The 18190-nt window shown below is 41.0% G+C and overlaps 1 protein-coding gene across 1 annotated transcript; it reads left to right on the plus strand.

Moving 5' to 3' along the window:
* The first annotated feature begins 906 nt into the window (after positions 1-906).
* LOC145416760 (acetylcholine receptor subunit alpha-type acr-16-like) lies at positions 907-11373 on the plus strand. The gene is made up of 9 exons (XM_080285683.1): positions 907-1077; positions 1780-1934; positions 2742-2925; positions 3799-3922; positions 5831-5917; positions 7414-7548; positions 8387-8577; positions 10247-10367; positions 11075-11373. Exons 1-9 carry the CDS (start codon positions 907-909, stop codon positions 11371-11373), a joined length of 1467 nt encoding a protein of 488 aa, XP_080141809.1.
* The last annotated feature ends 6817 nt before the right edge of the window (positions 11374-18190 follow it).

Below are 18190 nucleotides of genomic sequence, written 5' to 3' on the forward strand. Positions count from 1 at the left end.
TTTGTTGAAGCAACTGCTGAGATGGACTTTCAGGGAACCGAGTGGAAAGGTGAAGGGTGGAATCATCAGCCTATGAGTGGATAGGGTTAGATGCACAGCTTAGGTCATTGATGAATAAAAGGAGGAAAGTTGGTGATAGGACAGAGCTCTGAGGAACGCCACTGTTGATAATCTAGAAGAACGGTGGCCGTCCACTCTTTGTAATCTAACTTAGACTTTATTTTCCTCATCTTGCAGCTTATTTCACGTAGCTTAGTGGTAGAAAAATGACAACAGTACAGCTCTGCATTCTTTACATAGTACTTGTTCGTTACTGGCACCGTATTCTCAGCATTCAACTCAGCATTCAAGACGGAGAGATGGCAGATTTAGGCCACGTTATAGAAAAAAACGAGTATATACTGAATATTAAACTGAAAATATATGACATAAAGTCTCCTGGAAATAATGCACTGCTACAGATACTTGAGTAACGTGAAATTTAGTTAATCCTGTCTCTGCATGCCAGCATATGATAACATTTAGCGTTACGTTGCAAATCCAACCTAATGTAACAAAACGACCTGACCTGACCTAGCCTGTCCTGAACTATCTTATCCTGTCCTATCCTCCCCCCCTATTCTATCCTATCCTATCCTATCCTGCCCTATTCTACCCTACCCTACCCTACCATAACCCTAACAGACTAACCTAACCTAACCTATCCAACCCTTTCCTAACCTAACTTAGCCAGAGCTAACCCAAACAGACTAACCTACTTAACTTGACCTGCCTTATCCTTGCCTATTCTAACCCAGCCCTAACAGACTCGCCCAACCTAACGTAACCCAGCCCAGCCCAGCCCAGCCTTAACAGACTTTACATCTAACCAAGCCTAATCTAATCTAGACCCTCCTTAGAGAAAATATGCCAAAAATTTACTACAGTTTGAACATTGGCAGGCGGGATACATCTGACCAGGGGCTCCTCTACAATGACCTCTTCGCCAACTACAACAAAAATCTGCGGCCAGTCATCACTCACGAGGACCTCATCACTGTACAATTCGAGCTCGCCCTCTTCAATGTCCTCAGTTTGGTGGGTGGGCAGAGGGTCTGTTGCTGTTGTTGCTGTTATATGATTGTTTTTGTAGTAGTAGTAGTTGTTGTTGTGGTGGTGGTGCTTATTGTATTAATGGCAGTAGTGAACCTGGTTGAGAGCAGGTAAAAGTTGGTATTCTGCGAATCATTATCCTTTTGGGCGATAGGGAGGATGTTGAGGGATGTTGGTATAACTGGACACAGACTGTATTAGTGCTACCATGTGAAGACACACCCCTCTTCAGCACTTTTTTTTTTTTTTTTGTCACAAGGGTTTCAGGTGATTTTAAGTAAATTTCATAAACATTCATGATATCTCACCAACACTTTGTTGTCACCAGCACACACCACACGTCTACCACACCCCCAGTAGCTGATCCTTTCTCATTTTGCAGAACTTTAAGCAAGGCATCATGGTGACCAGTGTAACCATCTACTGTATCTATCCATGTTTCACCAGATGCTGAGGTTACAATATAGTGGAAAGACCCATACCTCTCCTGTCATCACACCTCACCTTCACACACACCATTATTACCACCATACACCACACCACCACAAACTGATCCCTTGCCACTTTGCGTGAGTTGAAGGTGGAAAGATCCATGGTTACCTCTCCTGTTATCACACCTCATTACCACACACCATCCACACCATCACAAATCACACCTCCACCAGCTGATCATTTCCCACTTTGCAGGACTCAAAGCGAGGCATCATGGTGACCAATGCTGAGGTTATAATGAAGTGGAAGGACCCATACCTCTCATGGGACCCTGCACAGTACAACGACACCACTGTTCTCAGGGTCCTGTACAGCGACATATGGCTCCCTGACGTCATCCTACACAACACGTAAAGCCAAGGATACATGTCATTAGAATTACAGTATACCCTTTTTACTCCAGTCTGGCCCCAAATTGCTTCTTCACCAACTGGAATGCTGAGATGTAATGATAGATTAATACTAGAACATGATGCTAGTTATGAAAATGTGTTGCGAAGAGAATGTAGAGCCTTAGTGTTATCTTTTTCTGTTACTGGGTTGACATTAGCTGCCACGGGATGAAAATATGGGTGAAATTGAAAGAACTGTTGTACTGTTTGTCTGTTGGCTGTGCTTGTCATTGGACTGTAATCTCTTCAGTTTTCCTTCATCAGATGGACATCATTTATACTATATTTTCCTCATGACCCCATCTCCGAGTTCTGCTCTTTTAATCGTGTCTTGTTACTTGTCATCCCTCCCATCCCTCATCTCTATAGCACCATCACCAGCTATAATGGACCTCAGCTGAACATGAACGTAATTGCAAATGTAATTGTTAACTTTGATGGAACGTTTAGTTTATTAGTTTATTGTCTCAGTTTTACACATTCCCTCATACATTTTCCATCATCCTGTGCTCCATTTGCATAGTCTCATCTCACATACTGTATTCAAGTCGAACTCAGTTCTCCATTTTATTCGTCTTCATCCCACAAACATACTTTTAAAATCACCTCACCATCTTCTGACTCTCGCTTTTTAATTTTTCTTATCTGGAAGAGCTACCATCCATCCCAGTTCCCCATTTTATTAGTCTCATGTTTACATATTTACACTGTAAACAGTTCACCATCTTCTGGCTCTCGCTATTTACTTTCTTCATTCTTATCTAGAGCGGCCACCAACTACGAAGCGTCTCAGCTCAACACGAATGTGATTGTGAGTTACGATGGCACATGCAAGCTGCTCACCCACTCCGTATTCACCTCAGCGTGCGATGTGGATGTGCAGTGGTTCCCCTTTGACCAGCAGATATGTGACCTCATCTTCTCATCCTGGACTGCCGACAAATACACAGTAAATAAGGAAATGGAAAAATATGTAGGGAGGAAGTAACAGGTTGGGTGATAGGTAGGAAGGATGTAAGCAAGTAGAAGAATGGATTAGGGAGTAGGGAGGAGTAAGAATATATGAGAGTTGGCTGTGAGGAAGTAAAAACTAGAAAACAGGCAGGGAGAAAGTAGAAGAATAAACAGGGTTAGAGTATGAAGCAGGAGGAGGAAAGGATCTAGAAGAATGTGCAGGAAGGAAGTAGGAGAACAGGTTGGAAGGAAGTAGGGTACAAGGAATAGGCAAGAAGAGCAAGCAGGCAGGTAGCGAGGAAATAGAAGACCAGGGGATAGTTGAGGGAAAACAGATCTGGATAGGAATAGGCAAGAAAGAAGTAGGGAAACATTCACCATCTCTCTTTGTCTGCCTTCACCCACCCTCCATCTCTACTTTCGCTCCACCTGCTACCTTCACTACTCCATAGATACAGCTGACAAGGAGTCCCTCCAACATCTCCCTCAACTCTCATTCCTTGTCGCCACTCTCTCTCTACTATTCTTTACATTTTCTTTCCATCCGGTTTTTCCATCTCTCCACCTTACGTCCTCCTCCTCCTTCACAGATACAGCTAACTTGGGGTTCCTCTGACTTCTCTCTCCATTCTCATTCTTTGCCCCTTCACTCCTCCTCCCTCTTCATTTTTCTTTCCACCTCCATCCAATCTCTCTACCTCCCTTCTCCATCCACAGATACAGCTCACCATGGGTCCCTTCAGCATCTGGTTCCATCTAAACCAAGAGTATTTCTTTGAGAGTTTTTATTCCTCCACCTTTTCTCCTTTTCTACTCCTCCCTTCCTTCACTTTCCCTCCACTTCTTAACCTCCACTACCCCTCCACAGATACAACTCTCCATGGGTCCTTCTGACATCTCTCGCTTCCACCCAAACCAAGAGTATTTCCTCGAGAACTTTTATTCATATTCAGAGGAGATATACGATCCATGCTGCGATGAACCGTTCTCAGGTTGGTGCTGCTAGGTTTTGTTACCTGAGAGCTTTAGTCATCATCATTATCATGGTCATCATTGTCACCATCATTGTCATCGCCTTTGTCGTCATCCCACTCATATTCCATTCCCACTGCATCATGTTTTGAATATAGGACAAAGAGCTGTATAATTCTGTGATGTATGTCCTCTCTCCTTATGGTCATTACTAATTTTTGGCATCAGTCCTTAGTTATTTGTGACTATGAATGTAGTACAGACACACTGAAGTATATGAAGAAATATCACTCGAGTTTAGTTTTATCAATGATAGGAGTCTTGATACTTTTCTCTTAACTTTTAATGTTCCCCCCCCCCCCTAACATCAGGCAATTGAATCAGCTCAAAGGATTCCACTTGTAGAAAAGGTGTTGATTAAGGCTGTCAGTCTCCTCCAGTTTGAAGAGTCTCCCCAAAGCTGATTAAAATTGGCTGGAGAAAGCAAGAATAAATTAGGAAACATTCAGAGAGCGCATACCTCTGGCAATGCCATTGCTATTAAAAAGGATACGGATCCAAATCTGTGGATAGAGGATCCGGATCCGCCCCAAAATGTAATTAATTCTTGGTCGATGGCCCACTTTTCAACAAAATTTCATTGAAATTCACGGAGAACTTTTGGAGATATTGTGTGGGATGCTCCAGATCCGGATCCGCCTCAAAATTTAATAATTTCTTCCCTGGCCCATGGACCACCCTTCCATAAAATTTCATCAAAATCCATTCTTAACCTTCTGAGTAATCCCGGATCCGGATGCGGATATGGCCCAAAATTTAATAGAATCTTTGATGGTCCATGGCCCACCTTTCCACCAGATTTCATTGAAATTCCATGAGAACTTTCGGAGATATTGTGTGGGATACTCTTGTTCCGGATCCGGCCCAAAATTTAATAATTTCTTCCTTGGCCCATGGCCCACCCATCCACAAAATTTCATCAAAATCCATTCATAACTTTTCGAGTAATCCTGCTAACAGGCAAACAAACCAACACAGGGTAAAATATAACTTCCTTGGCAGAGGTAAAAATAGAGTATGGCGGGGGACAAAGGCTCACCTAACATTTCACCACCTCTACTTATGGCTTTTCCATCCATCCATCCATCCAGTCCTATGTCGCCCCAGAAGGAGAGTAGGAACCCGGGGCTAGGCAAGTTGGTCCTGACGATTAAAATGAGTGACCAGCCTCACTCATCCCTGAGTGGCATTACTTAAGCAGTAAACCCCAACTACCGCTTGGATATAAACCTACACAGGCTTAATCCGATTGGAGCACCTTAATTACCTACTAAACCACCAGGCGCCAAAATTTAGTTATAGGGTTACCACCCAATGTAGTAAATGGTTCCTGTACACCAGGAAACCATTTGTCTTTTCACTCGGTGTAGAGCCACCCATAAGCAGAAGGAAGAGGAAAGAATGAAGGAAAGAAAGAAGAGGGAGTGTAAAGTCACCCGTAGGCAGAAGAAAGAGGAAAGAAAGACAGAAGAGGAAGGATGGAAGAGAGGAAAGGGCAGACACCCAAAGCAGCACTACATCGAATGAGTGGATGGTGAGTGCCCCCACCTACCACATTATGGCATCTCTCTGCTTGCAAATATTTCTACAGGGGCAGAGGCTTGGTATGTTTCTCTGCCAGTATGTAGCAGTTATGATGTGTCAGAGAGGAAAGTGACGGACATGTCTTATTGTGAAGTAGACAGGGTGGAATTATGGGTAAACTTTTCACCCTGATTGTACTTTGCCAATGTGAAGGAGTTTGTAGAGAACTTCACAAGAATACCTGTACAGCTTGTTGAGACTTGCTACCACTCAATCATCACCCTCTTTCCATTACTTTCATTTGTATTGGTACCAGACAGTATTTATTTATTATTTTCTTGCAGTGATCATCTACCACATACAGCTTCAGAGGAGAGTAAAGTTCGCCCTCTTCTTCTTCATAATGCCAGGAGTTCTCATCAACATCTGTGGTAAGATTGATTGACTGACTGACTGACTGATTGATAGATTGATTGATTAACTCCTTCAGCCCAGTGATATTATTTATGGTTCGTTTTTGCTGCTACCAGACAGTTTTATTCAGCTCAGGAGAGCATACTTGTAGTGAAGAGGTTGATGAAGACTATATCTACTTCCTTCTGTTCAATGAGTCTCGCGAATTGATTAAAATTCTTCTGAAGGCAGAAAGTTAAAAAAAAAAATAATAATGTGATGCCCTCAGCCTGAAGGCTGCATAACAATAAAGTTAGTTGATACCATAAAATAAGAAGTAAAGTATAACAATGTACAAACCATCCGCCATCCAATCCTATGTTGCCCCAAGTGGAGCGCAGGAGCCCGGGGCTAGGCAAGTTGGTCCTGACATATGATGAGAGTGACCAGTCTTACTCATCCCTGGGTGGCATTGCAGGAGCAATAAACCCCAACCACCCACACAGGCTCAATCAGATTTGAACGCCTTAATTACACACTAAACCACATGCGCTATAATTTGGTTATATGGTTACCACCCAGCGTAGTAAATGGTTTCTTGGTGTACAGGAAACCATTTGGCTTGTCACTCAGTGTAGAGTTGCACATAGGCAGAAGGAAGAGAAAAGAATGAAAGGAAGAAAGAAAGAAGACGGAGTGTAAAGTCACCCATAGGCAGAAGGAAGAGGAAAGAATGAAGGAAATAAAGACAGAAAAGGATGAAAGGAAGTGAGGAAAGGACAGACACCTGAAAGCAGCACTACATTGAGTGAGTGGATGGTGAGTGCCCCCACCTACCAAACACAAATACAAAATTCACTTAACTTTAGTTACTTCCAGCCATCACATCCCACTGTTAACTATAGTATGTTCACTTTAATTAGGTGTAAAATTGCCATTTCTTTGTTCACTTTAACTAGGTGCAAAATTGCTGTCTCCATCATGAATGCTGAGCTGTAGCAAAATATTAATACAGGAATACAGTACTAGTCAAAAAAAAAAAAAAAAAAAAAAACCCTATGGCAAGGATGTAGCGTCATTTATTGTCGTATTCTGCCATCGAGGTACGGGAAATAGGCAGCAAAAGGACAAAATTCTCTGCCAAGTTGATATGAATGACCTTTACCTGTAGCCATCTTTAATCACTTATTATGGTACCGGTACTTTACCTGCTCTGATCACCTCTAACTACCTGCTGCCCCCTCTAATCACTTCCAACTACATCTCATCACCTCTAATCATGTCTTACAGCCTGCTATCCTCTCTACTCACAAATAATTGATAGCTTCCCTTTGATCACCTATAATTGCCTCTTAACTATCTGCCCTCCCTTTAATCACCTTCAGCTACCTCCAGTTGCCTCTGATTGTGTTTTACTGCCTACTGTCTTTTCTGCTCACCTCTAAGTAACAGCTGCCTCCTTTTAATCATCACTGATTGCCTCTAACAACAGGTATCTGCTTCCTCCTCTGATCGCTCGACTTCCCCCTAACAGCCCTCCTGGTGTTCTCGCTGCCAGCTGAGACTGGTGAGAAGGTTGGCCTGGGAATCAACTCCATGCTGGCCATGATTGTGTTTCTGATGGCCATGACTGAGAACTTGCCTCCAACACAGCGCTTACCCCTCGCTGGTATGTTGTCTTGGTCATCATAATCTTCAGCACCTGCACTAGAACCATCACCATCATCATCATTATCATCATCATCATCATTATCATCATCATCATCATCATCATCAGCAGCAGCAGCAGCAGCAGCAGCAGCAGTTACCCCTCAGTAGTATGTCATAATTGGCATCATCATCACAGGTATTCCGTCGTGCTGGTTTGGTATTGGAGTTTGGAAGATTGTGGCAGTATTGAGTAGCATGCTTTCTTACATTACCAAAGTATTTGTTTCCTCACAGGCATCCTCCTGCGTGAAAATGGAAAATTTGTGTCCGTAGCACATTTGTTCATACCAAATGAAGATCACTAGCCCATTTCAGCTTAGGTGATAGCCATGTGTATAATGGAATGCAAAAAAATGACTTGTAACTTGGACTTAGGCCTGTATTTTTGTTGGTTAAGGAGGGTCCCTAGCACCTCTTCCTTACCTGTATGTTATTTATTCATCTGTGTTGATGATATAAAGCCACAAGTAATGTACATTGGAATGATAAAGTGTAATTCATTTGTTTATAAAGGCTCCAACATGTTTGCATACATCAGCCTTGGTCAACTAATGGTGGCTTGCCACGCTGCTCAATTTCTAGCAGCCTTTATTCAGTCTGTTATCCCTGAGGTCACACACTGTGGCCTTGTCCAAGTCTTTTTTTGGTCTGCCTCTTGCAGCTCTACTCTCAGTATTCATGCTTCTAAAATAGATTGCTAAAGAAGATATGCTGGACAACCTCCTAATCTGGAAATAGTTCAGTTCTTACTGCACTGCTTGCCTATTAATCAATCCCTTACTGTTTCCTCCTGTGAGGTGTGTACTACGGTGTGTGCCTGGTGGTTCTGACTTTCAACATTGTGTTCTCTGTGTATGTGCTGAACCTCTCCTACGCCGGCGACCGTGGCCACCGGATACCCGACTGGCTCAAGACCACCACCTTCTGGGCTGCTTGGGCAGTTAAGATCAAGATACCTGCCTTCATCATTGATGCTTGGCGCGTTGAGGCGGTTAGTTGATGACTAGGAGGACAGAAGGCATCAACAATATTAGTTATACAGTAGTGCATTATCATATTTAACTTTTCATTGACACTGTTGGTTGATGACAAGGGGGACAGAAGGCATCAGCAGTATTTATTTATATTGCAGTGTCATATTTAACCCTTTATCATTGTTGCTTGACACATTGATGGGAAGAGGGACAGGCTTCAACAGTATTTAGTTACATTGCATGGTCATATTTAAGCATGCTTCTTTGACACTCAGGACATTGACTTATTAATTGATTGCCAAGCAGGCAGAAGGCAACTACAGCAGTTGCATTCCATTATCATATTCTCTCGAGGTGAGGACAACTCTTGTATTCTATTCCAGCTAATGCCAAACTATTTTATTCAACTGAGAGTAAGTCATAGGAACCTGAAAGTGTTAATACCATCAGCATTAATCCTCTCTCGGTCAAGACAACTCAGGAACCTTGTTCCAGCTAACACCAGACTTTTTTTTTATTCAGCGGAGAGTGAATCAGTGGAACCTGAGTATTAAATATGTACTTTATTATGTAAATAATTATCTGTTTCCAAGCTTAATATCAAACCCATGTTACGGCACCATGGTACCAGCTGGGCTCTTTGCTGAATCAAGGAGTGAGTTGCCTCCAACTGAGCTGAATACTCGGTATTTCTATTTGTTAAATCATGATAGTTTCTGTCTGTGCTTTTTTTCTCAGTTTGTAGAATATAGTAGATGACAGCCAAGGTTGGGATTTTTTTTTTAATAACCCTTTTTTTTTGGGGGGGGGGCTTTATTGGATTTTATTGGGCTTTTTGGGGTTTTATTGTTATTCCTCATATTTACACGGCATGTAAATTAGTTAAAGTAAGCAATTACAAGGTAATTTAGAACTAACTAAAAAGTTTCGCGTGTTATCTGGAGAACAGATACCTGTACTTGTTTTAGACATGTTGATACAGTTTTGTTCATTTGGACCAAGCCTTTGATAACTTGTACTATACATGTTAATACAGGAAATGGACAGGCGAGGCTTGACTACTGCTGACTCAGTACTCAGAGTCTCCGTTTCAGTTTTTTCTTGGTAGTGAGAGGACCATAGCGACAAAATGCCCGCTTATTGTGGGAGAAAAATGGCAACTGAGTGGGATGAAGACAGAAGTTGATGTTTTGGAAAATAATAAACAGAAAGCAACTTTCAAATACTGCAACCAAATAATAAATGCTAAAATAGAAAGAGTGAGAACCCACATCCAAAAGTGTCCCAAGAGGATAGCTCATTATAGGGAAATGGCAAGTAAGCAAGGTATTTGGAAATAATAAATAACTGTAATACTGTATCTGGAGCAACATTATTATGATTTTAGAAAAATTTCTGTATTGTCTATTTTTTTTTTTTATGACTATGACTGCAGATGTATGTTCCCAGGGTCCCATATTCCCTGGTTTTACATCCTAACTGCCCTAACTTAACCTAGCCTTAATCTAACCCAACTTTAGGAACAGAGGACTACATTTAATGCAAGAATTAACAGTGTAAGAAACAAAATTAAAAAGCAAAAATCACGTAAGGGATTTTTTTATTTTAGTTTTTTATTTCTTTCTGGGTGGGTTTTTTAATGCCAACCTTGACGACAGCAGATAATGTTCTCTGCATACTCAGGTGGAGCAGAAGGAGGCTTCAAATAAGGTGTTCCCCTTTGACGACGAGGATGATGACCTCGGTATGAAAGTGATTAAGGTGCGGCCCACTTACTTCGTTGGAACCGTTGCTGACTTCAAAGGTAAGTTACTTAAAATCATCGTCATAAAATCCTTTATTACCACCTCAGAAGTGTAGGACTCCAGCATTAGGGTACTCACTTCCGTCATTTAGGGGCAAGAGTGACCACTGTTGTTCAACCTCTGAGTGGCATTTTGTGAACAGTTAATCATATTCATCCCTCAGATTTAAACTCCTGATAAGTTGGAATGTTTAGGGCTCGGTGTTTCTGATATGTCAAAATTCATACACTAAGGCACTTTTCCTTTGGTTACGTCTTACCATAATCAAACTGCTTCAAAACTTTTTTTTTTTTTGCCCATATACATGTACAGGCAACAACTAACTTCAACCGAGTAATATATGCCATCACTGCATGTAAAGATAGGCACTTCTGATGAGTCTTGACATTGCAGTAGCTGAAAGAGACGTGTTTGATAATACTTCTCGACTTGGCTCATTATTTGTTTTGTATGTCAGATTATTCTGCTATTTTTAAACATTCTGAGCGTAGCCATTTCAACATGTCTAAAATTATGACTCTTTGCATGTATTCTGTTTATGTATTAAATACTCTATACAGTATTTACACAGTATTGAAAATATAGTACTGTATGTTTACTTGTCAGTTCTGTCTGTGAATATTTTTGTGAAATTGTCCTTAACTTCTGCCTGTCCGTCTGTGTATTTGTCTGTCTGTCTCTCTAACAACGAATCACCATCTTCCAGACCCATTCCAGAAACGGTCAGTAGAGGCCCTGGAAGGCATCTACCGTATCATGTCGGACCAAGAATCCAGCCGCAAGACTGAGGACCAGAAGTCCCGCCTCTCTGACCAATGGAAGTTCCTCTCCCGCGTTCTGGACCGATTCCTCTTCATCCTCTTTGGCGTGATCACCCTTCTCTTCAACGTCCTCATCCTCACGCAGTCACCATTCAGAGAGCGGTTTGAATATTGTCCACGGGGGGTTGACATGTGTGATGATGAGTATGACTTTGCTGAGGTTGGTGGCAAGGATCATTTTTAAGAGAGAGAGAGAGAAAAAAAAAAAAGATTGAGTGAAGAAACGATGAGAGGATGTAGACTGATTGATTGATGAGAATAACCATGAAAGAAGGAAGTGGTACAAGAGAGGAGGAAAGTTGGAATTGTGCAAGGATATGTATGCCTTTGAAGAGGTTGGGGCAAAGGTCACATTTAGGAAGGAGAAGAAGCAGAAAGGAAGAGAAGGTAGCAAGTAGGCACAGTAATTGTGAAGAGCAAATAATAATTTTGAGGAGAGAAAAGTAAAGAAAGAATGTAGAGAAAAAAGGAGGAAAAATACTGAAAGATAGGTTGATTGATGAAAGATAAGCATAATAGAAAGATGGTAGTGGCATGAAAGAGGAAGGTATGGTTGGTCATATGCACAAAGGAGTACGAAGATAAATTTGAAGACAATGATAATTTTTAGAAGGAAGATGAAAGGGAGAGGTTTAGGTATAGTGAATCAGAATGAGGAGAGAGGAGGGAAGAGATAAGGAAGAAAGAAGGTGGAAATTAAGAAAAAGGACTGGAAGAAAAAAAGGGTAGCATGAAAAATTAGAAATAGGAAGACAATAGGGTGAGGAAGGAAAGTAAGAGTGTGAATGTGCTGGGATAGGTAAGGGGAGAACCATTTTTAGGAAAAGGGAGGAATGAGTGAAGGAGAAGAAAAAGGGGCAGAAGAGAAAATATAGGAAACAGGAGTGTAAATAGAGGAGAGTGAGACCAAGGATGGTTTTAATGAGATTAAGAACAAGGAAATAATGGAGGAAATGTAAGCCAGAGGGATTGGGCATAAGGATTATTTTTTAAAAGGGAATAGAAAAGTAAATTAGAAACAATGATAACTAAAAAAGATCGGGAGAAGGAGAGATTAGTTCAGTTGTGGACATTATTGATTCACATACTTTTGAAATATGGAGGTGTCAGAGAGGGATGTCTTTATGTGGTGGCGCTAATATAACCAGGAGGTGCACTGCTTAGTTATAATTTCTTCAACCTCTTCCGTGTTCCCTAAAGGAGGATGGTGGGCTGCAGGAGGAGGGCAGCTTCAGCCAGCAGTTCACTGAGTCCATGTCCAGATGAGCATGGGGCTGCATCTACTACTGTACTACTGCATAATAATGAATGAGCACATATTTTCAGAACCCAGTGATGCCATCTCTGGAGCCCATCAGGCAGGTCCGAATATTGTGTTGCTTTTATCAGTGTTGGACTCAGAAGTCATGTGATATTATTTCCGGAGTTGTACAAAACCATGTTTGGGAGGGAGAAGAGAGTAGTAGCAGCTCCAGGTTCATCTGAAACATGTATCTGGTGGACTGCAGGCTTTAGTTGGCCTTCTCTTGCAGCTCACCATCCTTCTTTTGGAGGATAGGGAAGTAGTAACGGGATATTTGTATAACCAGGCAGTTGAGTGACTTGGCTATATCGGTGCCATTGCACGAAGGCATCCCTCTCCAGCACCAGGGGGAAGAGCTAAATAAATAAATGAGATAGGAAAAACTATTGTGGAAGGAAGATAGAAAGAGAGACTGGGGCAAAAGATTGTTTTAGGATATGGGGGAGATGGTGGGTAAGGAAGAAAGTAGAAGGAGGAAAGAATGAGAGAAGTACAGGAGGAAAGATGGAGACTAATGAAGAGAAGAAATAGTAAGAAGACAAGGAGAGGCAAGAGGATGGAGAAAGAACAGTCAGTGAGCAGGAATGGTAAGAGGAGAAATCTGCAAGAGGAAACATTGAGAAGACTACAAAAGAAAAAATGAAGATGAAGAACAAGGAACTTAGCTGAGGTATTTCCAGATTATTGTCATTTTTGCCTCTATTCAGCCTCTGTTATTGTTTTGACACTCCTGTTCTATAATATTAACCTTCTTACTACAGTGATGTTCATGAAGGTTGTATCTAACTCCTCTGGTTTGAAATGTCCTAGCTAAGCAGAATAATCTGAATGAAAAATGTGCTTATAGTGAAGGGATTCAATATTTTGGATTATAGTAGTTTAACCTCAAGCCCCTTTACCTTATATCTAGCCATTAATATCCAGTTAGTGTAAATTGTAGTCCTACATTATTTATCTAAGTATATATAGTCGGTTTGTTTTTATCTAATGGAACTGGACGATTCCCACAGTTTGAATATTATGTCATGGTTGCATGAAATTATTATGGGTCATACAGTTATGACATAGGAATGACTGTCCTTGGTTACTGGTCAGATCATCCCTCCAGTCTGACTGAACTGAAAGGTTTTAGAGATCTGGGCTGCCCCCACCCCCCAAAAATGTGCAGTTGTACTCTTCTCCTTGATTTTTGATGCTGAGGTAAGATTGGGTATTACCTCTTACTAGTTCAGTTGGCCCTCCAGTCTGACAACTGGCTATCAACTTAACTGGAAAGTGTTACTAGGCCTGGTCCAGAAAGAAATATGGTTTTGTAATTTTTGATCATTTTCACTGAACAGTCTGTTCACTATTGTGCTCTTTGTTTTTGAATCCTACTCACCCCATTTATGAGTGCAAAAAAGAGTTATGGCAGTGATGATCTGGTTATAAAATTTAGTTATCAATACTGTACTGTATTTTGTTATGAGATCTTTATAAGTCGTGAAGTAGCCATTTTATATATCATTATCACCATTCACCATGCCACCTGTGTATAATCTTCAGTGGGATGGAGCCTACTACGTCTCCTTTAAACTTCCTCCTATATATTTGATTCACTTTAATTGGGCATAAAATTCACATGCCATTATCGTCGTTGAGTTGTAGCTAGATATTAACACTAAAATATGATGATGCCAGTTACGAAGAAGCACAGGATGTTGATCCATAGTATTTTCTGCTGCTACTAAGCAATGAGGAAATAAGGTTCAAGAGTAACAAAATCTCCATCTAGTTAAAGTGAATGAATTATAGTCATGTGTAATTATTTTAATCACGTTACCAGTAGTTATGGAATTATTCATGTAGGTACGGAATTATCTATAGACCATCATTTACATATATCGTCTCTCTGTTCGTCTCTTTACTGCGTGTTACTAATCTCTCTCTCTCTCTCTCTCTCTCTCTCTCTCTCTCTTCTGTCAGCTCTATCTCACCTCAGTTCGTTATGTAACGTAGAGAGACTTAATAAATATACTTAGCACAATAGTTTAATATTATCCTTGCTCGACTAACCTTTTAGAGAGAGAGAGAGGGAGAAAGAGAGAGAGAATTGATAGCATAAGAGAAAAAGAAAAGCTACGTATTCACCTTTCCCACGCTCTTCACCCATGCACAGACTATAAAACACACACATACACAGATTCTCTCTCGCTCTCTCTCTCTCTCTCTCTCTCTCTCTCTCGATACAGTAGTGACATTTCCAGTAGTAATAAGAGTCTACCTATACCTAAGTACTGTAGTAATTGTACAAACAGTATTGTGCTAATCTTATTTTGCTGAAGCCACATTTTTAGGTGATTGTTGTCAGTTTTCATTTATAAGTACTGTACAATACTTAAATCACTGTTTACAGAAATTTTCAGTTATATTGTTATTAACATCAATAATTGTAATAATATATGGATTTTTAATTAGTGATGAATTACAGTACCGTAGAGAGCAGGTTCAATAAGAAACTGTTGTATAATCCAATCAGTTTTATTATTATTATTATTAGTAGTAGTAACAATAATAATAATAATATGATAATAATAATAATAATAATAAAATAATAATATTAATAACACTGTAATAATAATAGTAAAGTAAGTACGTACAGCACTGGAGGTGTTTACAAGCGTGTCAGTGAGTTAGGCGGGAAATCACGTGTAAAATATGGTCACCGGTCGAACACGTCAGGCGAGGCAAGTCGATGAGGAGACATGACTGCAAAATATCACGACAGGGTGTTAGTCAGGAGAGAGAGAGAGAGAGAGTGGGGGGGGGGGAGGAAGGAAGGGTGGGAAAGCAGAAGGAAGAGGAAAGGAGGGAGAATGGAAAGCATAATGGAGAGGAAAGATGGTTTGGAAAGGGGAGGTGGAGGGGGAGGGGAAGAAGAAGAGGAGAGACGGGGTGAAGGTTTGGAAATAGAGGGTGGAGGGAAAGAGAAGAAAAATAAGGGAAGAGGCAAGGAGTTAAATTAGATAGAAGAGTGATGGAAGAAGGAAATGATATGGAAAGAGAAGATTGAGAAAGAGTGAGTGGATGGAAAGTGGTAAGATAGAGATGGAATAATAAAGGGAGAAAAGAAAGAGTGGAATTCGAAGGAAGAGGGGTGCAAGAATGAAAAGCAAATTAGAAGGAAAATAGGAATTCGTGGGCAAGAAAGAACTGGTATTGAGAGGAGTAGGAAGAATGAAGCTGCAAGACGAGAACTGAGAGAGAGGGAGAGAGAAAGAACAAGTAGGGAGAACAAAACGGCAGAGAAAAAGGATGGCGAGGGAGGTGCGATGGTGAGAGTAGGATAGGGAAGGAAGACTGAAGTACTGGAGAAAGAGATTAGAACATTCAAACTGAAGAAAAAACAGGAACAGCCAAATAAACTTGATTAGGAAGAAGATGAGGATACTGGATGGGCGAAGATTTAGGAAAACTAAAGAGAAAATTGAGATCGAACAGGCAAGGATGAAAAAGAACAGGAAGGAAGATGGGAGGAGGGAAGATTGAGTAAAGATGGAAAAGGAAGAAAGGCACGCAATAGCAAGGAAAGGAAGGGAAATTCAAAGGAAAAGGAGAGATGAAGAATTACGAAGAGAGGAAACTAATATGAACAGAAAAGGAAGTTGAAGATGCGAAGTTAATGAAAGTGGAAGACTGAAGTGACGAAAAAGGAAAAGAGGAATTGTGAAAGTTGAAGTGAAAAAGATGAGATGAACAAGAAATGAGAAGGAAGTAGGAATTTAAAAGTTAGAAAAAGGACTTGAATGATAAAGGTGAAAAGTAGAAACCCAGTGAAGTCAGAAAAGGACATGCGAAAACAGAGAAAGGACACACACACACACACACACACACACACACACACACACACACATGAGAAAAAGGAATAAAAACTAAACACTGCAGTCAGAGAAAGGAAATGTAAATAGTAAACCAGATGACATCGACAGCTGAAGTTAGAGAAAGGAAGACTGAAACGAAAAGGAAAATAAAACGACCGAAATGCAAAGAGGGACTAACACGAGACCAAAGTAACCAAACTCGAATTCCTTATGTCACGAAATAACACCCAGTCAATAACAATCATTCTATCCCTCCGATTGGCCAGCCGCTTAGCCAGTGGGAGAGCCCCGTATGTTCCGAGAAGCTAGAGCGCATTTGTTAGTCATGGATATGATTAGGATTTCCCAAAGCGGGGAATTTACTGGAAGCCGGAATGTTAGGGCGGGCCGGCGAGGTTTTAGAGAGGCTGGTAGTGGCGCGAAAAGTGGACGTGTGACCGCGGGCGTCTTATCTTTGGATGTTCTTTTTAGGTTTAGATAGACACGTGCCTGCAGCATTCTTGTTTGTAGTCTATAACCTCTTCCAATAACGTATTTTGGTTACTCTTATTCCTCTTAACAGACCTTTTTTTTTTTTTTTTTGTCTTGGGGGAGTTGGATTTTAGCCTCCATTAACCCCTTCAGCGCCAGAACGTATTTCACTTTCCATCGTTCCTGCCACCTTGTGATTTTATTAAGCTTTGTAGAAAATAATCGAACTGGAGAAGTTAGCCTTCATGAATCCCTTCAGCCGAAGGCACCGCTTTTTTATTATTGTCCCTCCCAAACGATTTTAGGTTAAGAAATCTCTCTCTCTCTCTCTCTCTCTCTCTCTCTCTCTCTCTCTCTCTCTCTCTCAATAGGTATCTACAGTTTTCATTTGGAATTTGTAAACCGAGGACGTAGTTTTATTTCTATTCTTGCCACTCGCAGACGATTTTACTTTTTTTTTTTTTTTTGGTTGGGGGGGGGGAGTTGAAGTGTCGTCAGTAACCTTTTCATAACGAGAGGTCTTCCGTGAGCTGAATAAAATCGCCAGGAGATAGCAGTATGAGAAGTACGTCCTCTGACTGAAGGGGTCAAGGACTCGAATTCATTTTTCAGTCTTTATAAATTATGTATCTGGTTTTAACTGCACTAAAATAATGGTTTGTTACGGAAGTCAGCAGTGGTAATTGTAGCCCAAGGTTCATCTGAAACGTGAACGAGGTGGACTGCAGAATGAAGTTGTCCTTATACCATAGCCCTCCATCCTCCTTTTGAGGGTTAGGGAGGATACAAGGACATTTGTGTAACCCCGCAGCTCCATCGCCCGGTCATACTGACGGTGTCGTCGCGTTAAGGCGTCCCTCACGAGCACCTACGGACTTCAAAAGTACCGTATTGATATATTGTGTGATCTTAATTTGTCTTATACCGAATATTTTTTCAAACCGAGTTTTTCCATTCTTGATAGTATGGTATAGGAAGACAGTAGTAGTAGAGTAGTAGTAGTAGTAACAGCAGCAGCAGTTGTTCTAGCACCAGGTTCATCAGAAATGTGAACCCAGTGGTCTGCAGACTAGTTTCCCTCCTGCGGCTCACCAGCTTCCTTTCGGGGGATAAGGAAATAGCCGAGGTCCGTTTATACAATCATGCAGCTCCATCACCCACCTGTATCAGTGCCACTACATGAAGGCACCCCTCTTCTGCACCAGGAAAAAAGTAAATGCCCCATAAATGAAGATATCAAACCTTACTGGATTTTTCAGTCTTGGCTTCTGAGTATACAACCTCTTTTGAAACAGGTGTCCTTGTGCTGATTTATTTAGTGTTCGTAGTATTTTGGTATTTCCTCAAAATCTTCTTGCGTGGGACTG

Source organism: Coenobita brevimanus, chromosome 107 (assembly GCF_032717465.1).
Source record: "Coenobita brevimanus isolate Jiangsu-jjx chromosome 107, ASM3271746v2, whole genome shotgun sequence".
Taxonomy (NCBI): domain Eukaryota; kingdom Metazoa; phylum Arthropoda; class Malacostraca; order Decapoda; family Coenobitidae; genus Coenobita; species Coenobita brevimanus.

What these genes read in the sequence shown, in the direction of transcription:
- LOC145416760 (XM_080285683.1), top strand. Translation starts at nt 907, where the DNA reads ATGCCAAAAATTTACTACAGTTTGAACATTGGCAGGCGGGATACATCT. An exon ending in ACAGCGCTTACCCCTCGCTG is followed by an intron (nt 7,549 to 8,386) that starts GTATGTTGTCTT and finishes TCCTCCTGTGAG; the next exon opens with GTGTGTACTACGGTGTGTGC. An exon ending in AACCGTTGCTGACTTCAAAG is followed by an intron (nt 10,368 to 11,074) that starts GTAAGTTACTTA and finishes ACCATCTTCCAG; the next exon opens with ACCCATTCCAGAAACGGTCA.